Consider the following 14,777-nt stretch of genomic DNA (forward strand, 5'->3'; position numbering starts at 1 on the left):
TCTCAAATTATTTTCTTTTACACTACATTTACTTTATATTGCATTCATTTTACAGTCAAACAAATAGTCCCTAAGAAAAAAAAAAGATTTCATGGTGGGCAATTCCCCACCCTGAGCTCTTCCTGGTTTTAAAAAAAATAGTTAGTGAAACAAATATCATCATTTCTTTATTGTTGAAAAGAGGAAAAGTACATAAATCAAGTATAAATGTTAATACTCAACAATAGAGCTGAATTTTCTCAATAAGAATTATTCACAGGTGGACTTTGATACCCAACAACAAAGTTAATTCATGTCAATATGCTTTAGATGGTATAGATTTATAATGTTGATCCTCATTAGTGATGATGGTTGTCGGTGGAAACATCTGGTAATGGTCTTCGATGACGACGGCTGAAAATTGCAAGAGAGTTCTGTCTAGTTTTCTCTATTTTTCATCCCCATTTAATGTGAAAAATGAGTCTCTATTTATCTAAGTTAAGGAGTAGCATGGTTCATAAATATGGATGAGATCTAGAGTAAATTTAGAGTGCTCCATAAAAAATGGCCCATATTGATTCCTTTGAACATAGATATTTCATCAAGCATTTAAACGTCTTAATAATGTCAGAATTAAGTGATCCTAAGCTCATTGGATTCGTCTCGTTGTTGCTTGATTTTATTATAAGTATGTCATACTTAGAGATTATTTGGTTGTCCAATTAATACTTTGAAGCTTCCAAATATAATTTAGTCCCTTGATTTGGGCTAGGATTGGATCGGTTTTGGTGTCATTGGGTTTATCTTATCAAGACGTTTGGTTTGACTATAAGTTGATCAAAATTGGGACCATCTCAATTGGTGTTCAGATGGTCCCAATTTTAATTTTGAAAGTTTCCAATTCAAATATGCCTCAAGATTAGTGCTCGATCAAGGTGATTTTAGTGACATACCAATTATGTTTATAATAAAACATTTATGACATTTAAATTCAATAATTATAAACAATAGAATGAGAGTTTATTATTTTATATTACAAGATGATCGAATATAATGATAAATAGTTATCTCCTAAGAAATTTAAAGGAGAATAATAACATTTAAAATATCAATATGGAGCCCAACCCAATTACCCCTTCAATCCATCATTTGAAAGTACCAAAAAAAAAAAGTTAAAATATGATGCTATAATTTTGATCAATATAGACCTTGAGATTATTGGTTTTAATGTTAAATTAATGTTATAAATCTATATAGTTTATATTATACTAATTTAAAAATAAATTCAATAATTTGAAACAGTTCCAAACCAAAATTCATATTATAAAATCATGAGAAATGACTTAACCCTAGGGGTATAACGAGTTGATCTGAGCTTGAGTCACCTCTAAGTTGAGCTTAAAATTGATTAATTAACTGAGTTTAAGTTGACTCGTTCATAACAAAAGGTAGAAAATGATTATGATTTAAAATATTTCTATAATAAAAGTTTATAAAAGAATTAGAAATTAGAAGAAAAATAACAAAGAATACTTGGAATAAGAAAGTGATAGCTGATTTTTAGATATTTATAATAATCTTATACTTTAAATCTTGAATTCTGATATTTTTTTTAAGTGTATTTTATAGTAATATTTTTTAAACGAGTCAGCCCTCCAACTAACGAGTCAAGTCGGGCCTGACTCATACTTGAATCATTAGCATATCGAATTTGTATCATGAGTCATTTATCAAGCTGACTTAACTCACTCACACCCATCACCTATCCCTATATGAAGAAAGATTATTCTGTGTGGAGGCTGGACGTAGCTCTAAGTCCGGAGGCGAATCAGGTGCAACCACTTCAGCAGTACCAAGACGCGGTATACAACGAAGAATGACATGACACATTCTGATTAATCTCCAGACAGCGTTCGACGTCCGCAAATTATAAATAATCCTATACGAGGGTAATTTTTCTTTGTCGACTTATTCGACATTGCTCAATTACAAAAAAAATGCCCAAATCCAAAGTCTTAATCCATTTATGACGAGGGGTTTTGGCATTGCATTGGACACAATGCGCTGATAATCACTTGAAAATAATATCGATTGTAACATAATAAAATATGATAATATTTTTTTATATTGAATAGGGCCAAAAAGTTGAAATGTTCCTATAAGGAATGACACATACAAACAAATAACCGTTTAAACCTGAATTAGTCATACTTTTGTAATTATGATTATAAAAAATAATTTTTTGCTTTTAAAAAGTAGGAACACATATAAGACAAATATAAATTGTCAGTGTTAAAAAAAAATAATGAAAAACTATTAAAATTTTTTTTTTTTGAGCTTGTATGTTGATAATCTCTAATTTTATGCATGTTATAACTTCAATTTTAATTAGATAATTTATTAACTTGAATATATTTTTAAAATTAAAAAACCAAAATGATACTATAAAATAAATTCTAAAATAGATTGAAATCACCAAAATCAAAATTAAATGTCAGGACTTAAATTAAAATAATATTTCCAAACTTTTATTTCATCCAGGAAATATAGACGAAAATAAAAGTAATGAAAAAGTTAAAAAAATTAAAAAATCATAAATTTTACCAAGTTTGCAAGCCATTCAGATCTCAATATAAATAAAGAAAATAATTGTCACAACAAAAGAAAAGAAAATAATAATAATTTAAAACATAGACGCAGACTATTACCAGAAAATGAAAAAAAAATCGGTAATGAGGCATATGGTCGAACACGTTGTGAGCATCTTTCACCGTTTCTTCCCATCGTACCCTCCAAGCTTAAGATACTTATCCTTCCTTGTAAACTCCGTGCACTGAAACCCAAGCTCATCCGCAATCACCTTCTGCACATGATTGGCAACCTCAATCGGCGACTTCCCGCCGCCGCAGGTCTCCTCCTTTTTCAACGCCGGCAAGAAAGTCACCTCATACTCCGGCCTCGGATTCATAAAGAAGAAATACGGATCAGCGAACTTAAACCCCCTAACAGTGGTCCCGACGAAGACGCTCTGCTTGGTGTTGATGGCAACGGGGACGATCCGATCGCTGAGCTCCGCAAAAAGCGCGCTGAATCGAAGCAAAAATGGCTCGCGGCAAGTCGTCCCTTCCGGGCAGACGACGACGTCACCGTGGCGGAGGAGATCGGAGATGCGAGCTGCGTCTGTGGCGCGGTCGCGGGTGAGGGGGACGTTGGGAATCGGGGAAAGCATGCTGGAGATGCGAGAGATGCTGTAGGTTACGCAGGAGACGGAGCGGCCGAGGGCGATGCTGATAAGGATGGGGTCGAGGGCGGTGCGGTGGTTGCAGACGAGGAGGGAGCCGGGGGACGATGGCGGAGGAGGAAGGCCGCGGATGGAGAGGCGGATGCCGGTGAGGCGGTAGGTGTAGCGGACCAGTTGAACGGGGATAGGGAGGTTGAAGAATATGCGGAAAATGGCGAGGGAGAGGCCGAGTGGGAACCAGAGAAGGATTAGGAGCGCTGTTAGCGGTTCGGGCCGCTGGACGAGACGGCCGTCGTGGAAAATCGTGCGGCTCTGTAGCTCGCTCTCCGGCACCCGCGGGGCGGCGCGGTTTGGTGGAACCATATAACCCTCCTGTTCAGCGGTTCACCAAATATTAGATTATCAAATAGCAATCATTATTTTGATGACCAAAATAAATATAAAATAAATTTAAAAATTAAACTCAAATTCAATTGGTTCATTTTGATTTTTTTCCTGATTTAATTGTGAAATGAAATGCAACATTTAATATAATTTTGATGTATTTGAAATTCTTTATATTTGATGGTCATCACGCTACTTGCCGACAACCACCACTAGTCGCTTCCACCTCTATCACCTACAAACGTCTGCCACAACCAGCCACCACTGCTCGAAGCCTACTGACAACCACTGGCCGCTACCTTTAAGCATTTACATTGTAATTATTTTACTTTCAATACCCTAATAGAAAATAAAAATAAAATAATCAACTATATTTAACTTACACTCATCCAAAAAATTTCCAAGTATATTAAATATATAATATTAATTTTATATCATATTACATTTTACTTGGCCAACCAGACTGCCCCATACTCAAATGGAGAGATTATTACTTGAGAAAGTTCGGACACATAACGGTTCGGGTTTGAGACTGTGAATAGTAAAATCTCAATTACTATTCACCACTGCGTTTTTACATTTCACAGTAACAAAACTGAAATGTTCTCTGTGTCCGAACTCTGCTCATAATAATCTCTCGTCTCAATGAGTGGAACAATTAATTGAAAGCTTTAAGCGACCAATTACTGACGACACACGAAAAGAAATTCTTTAATCTATTGAAAGCTTCTCTATTTTTTTTTTCAACAATTTTATTATTTTAATATTGTATATCATTTAAAAAAAAAAAAGTTCTTACTTTCATGGGCCCATATCTTTATTATGTATTAAACGAGAATTAAATTTGGGTTTGGTAGAACATTGCTAATCATTAAAACGGGCATCTATGATCCAACCACTTGGCTATGCCATACCCATACTCATCAATCTAAGTCATATTAAACATTAGAGTCATCTTATCATTCTCAGAAAAATCTATACAAAAAATATTTAACCCCATTTTTTAACATAAAAAAATATTATTATTTTTAATAGTTTTTTTTAATAATTGAGTTGATTAAGAGTTTTTTTGGGACAATTTTCTTGCTCCTTTGCTATTCATATGACATTATAATTTTATTAGGCAATTATTTTGTTACTTTTTCAATATTTTTTTAAAAAAATTTATCATGAAAATTTATTTTTTACCGTCAGAATAACTAATTTATATTCCTCACAAATTTTCTAATCATAAAGTGAAGTTCATTTTAACCGCAAAATCAAATTTTTATTTTTTCACTTTTTTTTTTTAATTTGAAAAGTGTCAAATATTGAAAAGAGAGTTCTATAATTTCAAACTGAAAAATCATACATTAAGATAAAATTTAGGTAACAAAATTTTGATTAAAATCTTAAATCTTAAATTTACTTAAAATAAGTAAAAAGCTATTGATTTTATATTATTTTTATCTATAAATAAAAAAAAAAATTTAAAACTCATTATGATCAAAATTTAATCATTTTTTTTCATCCCAATGTATTTAAATTTGAAGATCATAGAAATTAAGCCCTTTTATGAACCTGGCTAAGACAGTGCAGAATCAAGCCTGATAGAAAGGCAAAACAGAGAGGGAAAAGTGAACGTACGAACCTTGCAGATCGCCATAAAATCATGATCGGATTCCCGATCCCCAATCCCCAGCTCCGGCAAATCATCCCCAAATTCTTTCACAATCGCATCCCTCTTCCTTCCCCCAACTAAAACCCCCGGTCCGGCCACGAGCCCTGTAGCCTTCCCCGTTTTCAAATCCACTTCCAACTCCGTTCCCAACACCATATCCCCGCCTAAATACTCCCTCACAAACGGCTCCACAATCACCGTTGGGTTCGCCGTCACCACCACCCTTCGCCGCCCGCACGCCCGGAAAGCCCGATAACTATCCTTTCGGACATCAGCAGCGTAGAATCGCGGGAGGACGGCGCGGGCGACGAGCTCGATGTCTCGGATCGGGATTCCCGCGACGGCGATGTAGATCATGATCTGGATTCCGGCGGCTTCGGAGGCCAGTTTGTAGACGAAGAAAATGACCGGGGATAAGAGAAGGAGGACAGCGGCGCGGAAGAGGCTTCCAGCTTCTGCCGCGAGGAGGAAGAAGTAAGGAAAGGAGCTGCGGGAGACGAGGAGGGTGCCGTCGAGGTCGGCGGCGACGGTGTGGGCATCGCGGCCGGAGAGGTCGCAGTCGGCGATGGAGGGGAAGGGCCTGTGTACGGCCGGCATAGCTTATCCGCGCTTCGTTCTTCTCGAGTGAGAGAAACGAGAATCCACTGCTTGGGAGGGCTTTTGCGCGTGAAGAGAAAGGAAATACGGGCGCGCGCTTTATATGAACACGACGATTCGGGCTTCTGCTTATCGCCCTCAACGGTCGGTTTTGCCCTTCGGCTGCTTTTCTTTATTTTTTCCTAATAAATTCTGTCAGCTGAATTTTCTGACGTGTAAGATTTTTTTTAAATAAAATATAAATCATTATCCTTTTTTATTAGAGAAAATAAATCAAACTAGTTTATTGGCTCTCTAAGAAAGGTTAAAATAATTATTAATTATATTAAAAAATTATTTTTACCTATTGTTGCTTAGCATGATTGGTGGGCGAGTATGATTAGGATCAACCCGTGCTCGATTCCCCTAGAGCCGTAGCGCCTCTTAAATAGGGCTTAATCAAGTGCGGGTTAGAAGATTTCTGAGATGAGTGCTTCTTCTAGGTCAGCTAAGAATTAATCATGCCGCTACTCTTACGGGGGTGGCAACTAGTGGATACCATATTACCAATTAATATATATTTTTTATTTTTATTCATCAATTCCATTATCAGACTATTTTTAAAGATTTAAGAGATCAAATATTTTAATATAATTAGAGATAATTTAGATCTTTAAATCTTAAAAAAAAAATAATGAACAATTTGGATTTTTTTCTCCTTTTTATTAATATGCCATAAATCCATTCACACGAAATTTCATACTAATTTTAATTTTTTGACTTACTCTTTAATAAATAAATAAATAAATATATGATACTTAGTCAAACAGAATTCTTTAATTATTGTGCCGTTAGACGCTCTGATCAAATTGGACGGTGATTTGGTCAACCGAATAATGGGAAAGAAAGGGAGCGTGTATTATAGAAGAGTTTGGTTTGGTTGTTGAAGGCATTAATGCTTTGTCTGCTGTGACGATTCAGTCCTATCGAAGGATGTGGTAGATTTGAAAGATGAACAAACTATGACTATTTGCTTTGCTTTGTTGCGACTAAGGATCTGCTGCTCTCATTCGGTAGAGAATTAGAGATCCTTCTCTCGCAGCTTCGCTAACTATGTCAAAAAAGTACAAATAAAAATAATCAGATATGATTTTTGTTCATTCTGCAAGTAAACGATTGAGTATGAATGAAAGTATTTTTTTTTTCTTTTACACAGTTTTATGATGCACAAATGATGTTGAAATATAAAATTGATAAGTTTTTTAATGGTGGGATATATATGAGAAATTAATATGTGCGGAGTCTGGACAAGAAAAACCGTTTTCTCGTTCGGACTGTGAGTGTACAGACTGTATACAAATGTGTACGCACTGCATACACTCACATGTTCAAACGGTTCATCCCGTCCTGACTGTGCACTGAATAATTTCTCCATATGTACATTGCTTATTGTAGTTTACAAGCTTTGTTCATTTTCTTTGTCACTTCTTATTTCTCCAAATAAATTTTTTTTTAACATAAATCCAACTTGCCATTTAAATAAGAGAGAAATATGTCTTCTTCATACAAAAATAATGTTTATTGTAGCGTCCTGGAATATTCATGGCGGTAGAGAAATATATAATTTTAATGTCTTAGCGTTGTACAAAGATCCATCACACAATCAAATAAGAAAGAGGGTGTAACGTTCATAAGATACATCAGAGTTTTTACGTGAAAACTCTTGAAAAGGGGGAAAAACCACGGGGCCTGATCTAGTTTGAATGAATACACTAGTATTTGCAGTCGATTACAAATGATGTCATTCCTTGGGAGAAGGCCTTGGCTTGATGGTACAAATGTACATCATATAGAGCGCATTACATGGTCAGAGTTACAATATAGACATGTTTGTTTGGTCGGCACGACCATAGTCGATAGGATGACCGTTGTTTGGTGATGGAGGTCGGAAGGACCATAGTAGGTGATGGAGGTTGGAAGGACCGTAGTTGACAGGAGACAGGGGTCTGAAAAATCGTACTTGGGAGGAGATCGGGGTCAGAAAGACCGTTGTTTGGTGATGGAGGTTGGAAGAACTATAGTAGATGATTGATGTTGGAAAGATCATAGTTGGCAAGAGACCGGGGTCAGAAAGACCATTGGTGTAGTGATGGAGGTCGGAAGGACCATAATAGGCGACGAAGGTCGGAATGACAGTAGTCAGCAAGAGATAGGGGTCCGAAAGACAATAGTAGTAGGGCTGTACTTCAGTAGAACTCCAGGCATTAGGCGGTGGTCCGGCAGAAGTCCAGGCCTCAGGTGGTGGTCTGGCAAAAGTCTGGGCCAGGGGTGTCAATTTCGGGTCACGGGTAGGGTTCGGGTCGAATCCGAAACTAACAGACAATATTCGGGTTCGGGTCAACCTGACCTGTTTTTATAAATGGATCAACTTTCTGGACCCGAACCTGACCGCTTCGAGTTCGGGTCAACCCGACTAGACCCACTTTGGTGCAGGCAACACAGTGATTTGGTGCAGTCGTGCAGGAAATGCCGCACGCGATGGTGCAGGTAAAGCGGGAGACGGCAGCAGGCGGGGTAACCGGGACAAGCGTTGTGGGGCAGCCGGGGCAGGCAACGCGGGGCTAAGGGGCAGCCAGAGCAGGCAATGCGGGGTAGCTAGGGTAGATGGGTTCTCCGGGTCATTCCTGGGTTTCCGGGTCAACCCGATCCTGACCCAGTTTTACAAACGGGTCAGTTTTCCAGACCCTAACCTCACTCGCTTCGGGTTCTGGTCAACCCAATCCCAAAATTTTCGGGTCTAGTTCAGGTCAAATTTTTGGGTCAGGTCTAATGTTGACAGGTTAATTTGGGTGTCACGTGGTGGTCTAGGAGAAGTCTAGGCCTGAGATGGTGGTCCGACAGAAACCAGTGCCTCAAGTGGTGGTCCAGTGGAAGTTAGGGCCTTAGATGGTGGTCCAATAGAAGTCCAGGCCTCAGGTGGTGGCCCGGCAGTAGTCCGGATGTTACATGGTGGTATGGGAGAAGTTCGGGCCTTAAATAGTGGTCCAGCAGAAACCAGGGCCTCAAGTAGTGGTATGGCGGAAGTTTGGGCCTCAGGTGGTTGTCCGGCAAAAGTCGAGGCCTCAGGTGGTGGTCCGGCAGAAGTCTAGGAATCACATGGTAGTTTAGGAGAAGTCTGGGCCTCAGATGGTGGTCTGGCATAAGTCCAGGCCTCAGGCGGTGGTCTGACAGAAGTCCAAACATCATGTGGTGATTTGGGAGAAGTATGGGCCTCAGATGGTAGTCCAACATAAACCAAGGCCTCAAGTGGTGGTCCAGTGGAGCTCAGGGCCTTATGTGGTGGTCCGATGGGGCAATGACGTCAGGCGGTGGTCCGGCGGAGGTGAGGGCCTCAAGTGGTGGTCCGGGGGTGGTCCGGCGGAGGTGAAGGGCTCAAGTGGTGGTGCGGCAGAGCTTAGGGCCTTAAGTGGTGGTCCGGCGGAGCAACGACGTCAAGAGGTGGTCCAGTAGAGGTGAGGGCCTCCAGTGGTGGTCTAGCAGAGGTGAGGGCCTCACGTGGTGGTTTGGTGGAGCAACGACGTCAGGTGGTGGTCCGACGGAACTCAGGTGGTGGTCGAGGAGGAGTGATGAGGCAAGAGCGATCTCTGGTCTCTCTCTTGCTTGGAGCCTCCCTTTCAAGAGAAATGAGGGGTCTATTTATAGATTTCTTGAGTGGAATGTCCCATAAACAGGTGAGAGATCAAGGGTAAATGGGGAGTGTTTGGATGGACAGCCGATGTTGAATCCCTTGATCAAGGATCGTTTGATGGACATTTCAATGCCTTAGTGATGTCGGAATTTGGTGATCTTGGGCTCATCAGATTTGTCTCGTCGAGCCGCTTGATTTGACTATAAGCACATAATGTTTGGAAGCCGTTTGACAATCCAAATTGTGGTTCGAACCTTCCAACATCGCTTCGGGTCCTTGATTTGGACTCATTTGGGCTCGGATTGAGTCAAATTTAGTTTCGTTGGGTTCGTATTTTCGAGACGTCCAGTTTGACTGTAGGTTTGCTGAAATAAAAGTTGAGATGGTACCAATTTTAATTTCCAAAGCTTCCAACTTGATTTTGCATTGAGATTCGTGCCTGATCAAGATAATTTTTTGATGACATATCATTTATGAAGTAAGATTAATGTTTAGAAAAGAGAGAAAGAGAGTTCTTAGGATCAGAATTGTTAGAAAGAGGAAGAAAATTAGAGAGAGAGAAATATTTATATTTTTTAAGTGATATTTTGATAACTTTAATCAACATTATCAAACATAAAAATCTCATATTGTATCTCTTGAATATATTCCAATAAATGGGATGCATTGTGGGAAAATAAATCCACAGAGTTTTGTTTAGGAATTTCTATTTTGAGATCGAATGATACATGGTTGATTAGCACTACGTCATGAGCTGTCCACCTAAGAAAAATCCTAGATGTGGTTTTTGCATCAAGGTAGGAAGACTTAAATGCTAGGAAGAGATGATAGAAGCCTAAGACCTCACACAAAAAGGAGGACAACATGCATTGATTCATAAACTTTTGGTTGGGGAACTTCCACATTAAGTCCCAAAATAAATTATATGTTTGGAATGAAAATACTACACATGTGGTGGACCAAATTACTTGGTTTAAACAGTTTAGGGGATGCCACTAAAGAACGCAAGCATGCAACATTTTTTTTGGAGAATTCTGGAACGACGTTTAGACTCACACACACAGTAAATTATTATGTGCGGACAATAAACGTCGTTCAGAGACTAATCAGAATGCACCACGTCACCCCTCACTCGGTATTGTTGCTCGGTACCACGCTCGGTATTGCTGACGTTGTGCATTCTCGTTGGTCTCCATGCAGTGAACTGTGTTCGGCGTCCGCATAGAATAACTTCAAATCTAAGACATCTTAGTTGATAGATAAAGCACCCAACTAACAGACACAAGAGAGTTACGTGCATGTAGGAACTCGAAAAACAATAAAGCCCCCCTCAAAAGCATCCCAAGTTGTTATGTGTGTACATGCATTGATGTCGTAGGTTATACACTTTCCATATTGTTAACATCATCATGGGACGATAGTCGTGATGCTCATATGATTATAGGTGAGGGTTAGGCTTGATTAGAATTTTTTTGATAGTTTTACTCATTTTTTGTATTGTTTTTTTTTTGGAGTTTGACTAACGAAATTGAAACAAAAAAGTTTAGACTTTATTTGAGATTATTTTCACAATGGATCCTTTGATCATAGAATTTTCATCAAGCATTTACATGCCTTAATGACGTCGGATTGAGTGATATTGGGCTCATTGGATTCGTCTCATCGAGCCACTCGATTTGACTATAAGCATGTCATGTTTGAATAATAATTTGTCATCCAATTAATGCTTTTAATATTTCAAATAAGCTTTTATCCTTTCTTTCGAGCCCATTTAAATTTGGATTGAACCGATTTTGATCTCATCGGGTTCGACTTATCGAAACGTTCAATTTGATAATAAGTTTGCTGAGATCGATGTTCGGATGATCAGAAAAATTGAATTTTTATTGTTTCCAATTCAAATGTCTCAAGATTGGAGCTAAATCAATGTGATTTTTCATGAAGTGTCATCATTATCATTATTATTTTAAAGTTGTAAAAAAAATATAACAATTTTGCTAATTTTGTTCAGCATATTAATTAAAAAATGGAATTAAATTGCTTTTAACCACTTCGGCCATGAAAATTTATTGGCACTAATTGTCTAAACCAAATTATTTGACCCACAAGTCACATCGGCCGAATGGAGTAAACGCAGAAGAAAAATTGCTCGAAACGACGACGTCTGAAGGAGAAAAGAAAATGACACAAACGCATAGAAATTCTTCTAAATTGTAAGCCCTACAAATGGGTTGAACATAATATTTTAAAATAAATACAATAAAATGATTAAATTTACTAATAAATTAATTTCTAAATAAAATATTAAGAACAATTGAAATATAATCATAATTTTTAGTACATGATGGATTTTTAAATCTAGTATTTAAAACATAGAGAAGGAGAAAGTAAAGATATTAAAATCAAGATTTAAAATGATTATGCATATAAGCCATCAAGCTTTTTTAAAATTGGACTGAATTGATTGGTTTCGACTATTCCAACCATGGACCGATCATATAGCAAGTCTGGTTCATCTCCAAAATTGCATTTTTCATCGAACCCAACGAATCAATCGAAAGTATCAATTCCACTGGCAAACTAGTTTCGATTCATTTGAATCGGTCAGTTCAATTGTTGAACTATTTAAACAACAACATCAAGATTTTATCCCACTACGTGAGGTCGATTATATGAAATTTTTTTTTTTTTCATTGTGTCCGGTTAAGAGTCAAATTCTTATTTAGATCTAATTAAAAAATAATAATTTCTAATATTTTCTAACGAAATCCTTTTAGATCTACGTTTTCTTAACATAGGCTAAATCTAGTACACCAACTCTCCTAATCGATTGATTGGAAGGCCGTTGTTTTATGTGACCAAATCATCTAAGACGACTCTCTCTAATCTCATCTGCCATTGGAACTACTCCAACCTTTTTCACGTATATGCTCATTTCGTATCCCGTCTCTAAGATTAAACCCACTCATCCGCTTAAGCATCCTCATCTCTGCAACACTCAACTTAATTATACTTAACCAACATTCTGCGCCGTTAAACATTGCAGGTCTAACCACCATCTTATAGAGTTTTTCCTTAAGTTTGAGTGGTACAATTCTATCACTCAACAAACTTGATACATTCCTCCACTTCATCCATCGAGCTTGAATTCCACTAATAATATCTTCATCTATTTCACCATCAACAATAGACCCAAGATCGTTTATTTAATATATTTAGGATAAAATATTAAACTTATTAAATTAATTAAAATATTTAACCTTTAATATTTACACAATTAGAACTCGATTATCGAACTTAACAAAACCCAAGACAATGAAGAGGAAATTGCAATAGGATCTTGTTAGGATTAGGTTTTGACCACCACCTCTCTGTTTCCCTTTCAAGATAGAGCTTTAACAAACCAAAAAGAGATGAAGAAGTCATAATGAGTTTTCATCACGAAGGATAGCCGGATCCGTGATTCGCCGCTTTCGCTATCTCGTCTTTTAATTTTCAACCACTCTCATTTTTTACTCCTAAAACTCTCAATTCCTTGCCGATCGAAGACATCGGTCTCGAAAACCCACCGATGCCGTCAATTTCACCACCAACAAACTCTCCCTCACCATGGATTGAAAATGAGAGGGTGAAGAAGATGTTGATTTTTTATGTTATTCAAAATTTTGAATATTATGCCGATAAATAATGAAATTTAGATGTAATATATAAATCACTCTATATAAAATATACAGAATGGAAGCAGTTTAATGGTCCGTTAAGAACAAAAATGGGCTTACGGATCTGGGCCAATTTAGGCCTGTCTAAGCCCAACTAGTCGATATGAACGATCCTGGCCCTGTGAGTAGGACTACAAATTTTTTTAATTTATGCTGAGACTAATATTAATCTGAAATTAAATCTTTTTTTTAATTCATCCTAACAAAAATATATATATAAATATATTTTTTATTTCTCAATAAAACTATACAAGAAAAAAAAAAAGCTTATTTATTAAATATCAGGCCTACCTTTACCTCTCAAGCCACATGCAAGCCACAACAAGTTTCCATTGGATGCTAAAAGGCAATAAAAAAAAAAAGCCAGAGAGTAAAATATTTCTTTTTTAGGCAATAATGGAACAAAATTCTATGTGAAATATACAGAATGAAAGCAGTTTGATGGTCCATTAAGAACAAAAATGGGCTTATCTATCTGGGCCAATTTAGGCCTGTCTAAGCCCAACTAGTCTAAATGAACGAGCCTAGCCCTGTGAGTAGGACTACCAATTTTTTTAATTTATGCTGAGACTAATATTAATCTGAAATTAAATCTATTTTTTTTTAATTCATCCTAACAAAAAATATATATAAATATATTTTTTATTTCTCAATAAAACTATACAAGAAAAAAAAAGCTTATTTATTAAATATCAGGCCTACCTTTACCTCTCAAGCCACATGCAAGCCACAACAAGTTTCCATTGGATGCTAAAAGGCAATAAAAAAAAAAAGCCAGAGAGTAAAATATTTCTTTTTTAGGCAATAATGGAACAAAATTGCAAAAACACACCTAAGTAAAAGAAAATTAAATATTTAGCCCCAACCAGAGTATAGTTCAACACCACCCATGTGATGGTTGCTCAGACTTAAAGATATCAGTGGGCTCCCCCAACAGCTATCATTATTTCCACTACAGCCAACTACACCACTTTCAAACAAACATCAACATCATCATGTCATTATCATCATCATCATCATCCTTCATGCGTTTACCATATTAATGAAATGAATCTACATAGGGTTGGATCACCAACACAATACACTTATGAAAATATTCATCATATCATGAACATCTGTGCCAACCAGAATGCGTCATGTTAGCAGTACTAAACCGCAATACCGAGTATAGGGTGATATGATGCATTATGGTTGATCTCCGGATGGAGTTCAGCATCCGCACATAATAATTAACCCTCCCTTGGTAGGGATTATTACATGCGATTTCCGGATGCAACCGTCTCTAGACTCTATTGTGTACAAGCCACATGGTTTGTACACAACACCCTGTGTAACTTGTACATAAGGTGTATATAATACGTGTTTGTACTCTGCAGGTAATAATTTCTCCTCCCTTGCCACTCTCTCTCGCTCTCCCTCTCTCTCTCTATATATATTTTTCAACAATTAGGGACCCTAAACACTACTTTATTTTTGAGACATTCAAACATACCTGTCAACAAACACTTATTGTAATGATGCAACATAAAA

The 14,777-nt window shown here is 37.3% G+C and overlaps 1 protein-coding gene across 1 annotated transcript; it reads right to left on the reverse strand.

Annotated features, from left to right (window-relative positions):
- Positions 1-2,598: 2,598 nt before the first annotated feature.
- Positions 2,599-5,964, reverse strand: LOC110097930 (glycerol-3-phosphate 2-O-acyltransferase 4). The gene is made up of 2 exons (XM_020824592.2): positions 5,235-5,964; positions 2,599-3,592 (listed from the first exon to the last, which is right to left on the reverse strand). The coding sequence occupies exons 1-2, from the start codon at positions 5,859-5,861 to the stop codon at positions 2,747-2,749; spliced, it is 1,473 nt and encodes a 490-aa protein (XP_020680251.1). The 5' UTR covers positions 5,862-5,964; the 3' UTR covers positions 2,599-2,746.
- Positions 5,965-14,777: the final 8,813 nt, after the last annotated feature.

The sequence above is a fragment of the Dendrobium catenatum genome, unplaced genomic scaffold (genome assembly GCF_001605985.2).
Source record: "Dendrobium catenatum unplaced genomic scaffold, ASM160598v2 fragScaff_scaffold_1720, whole genome shotgun sequence".
Classification (NCBI taxonomy): Eukaryota; Viridiplantae; Streptophyta; class Magnoliopsida; order Asparagales; family Orchidaceae; genus Dendrobium; species Dendrobium catenatum.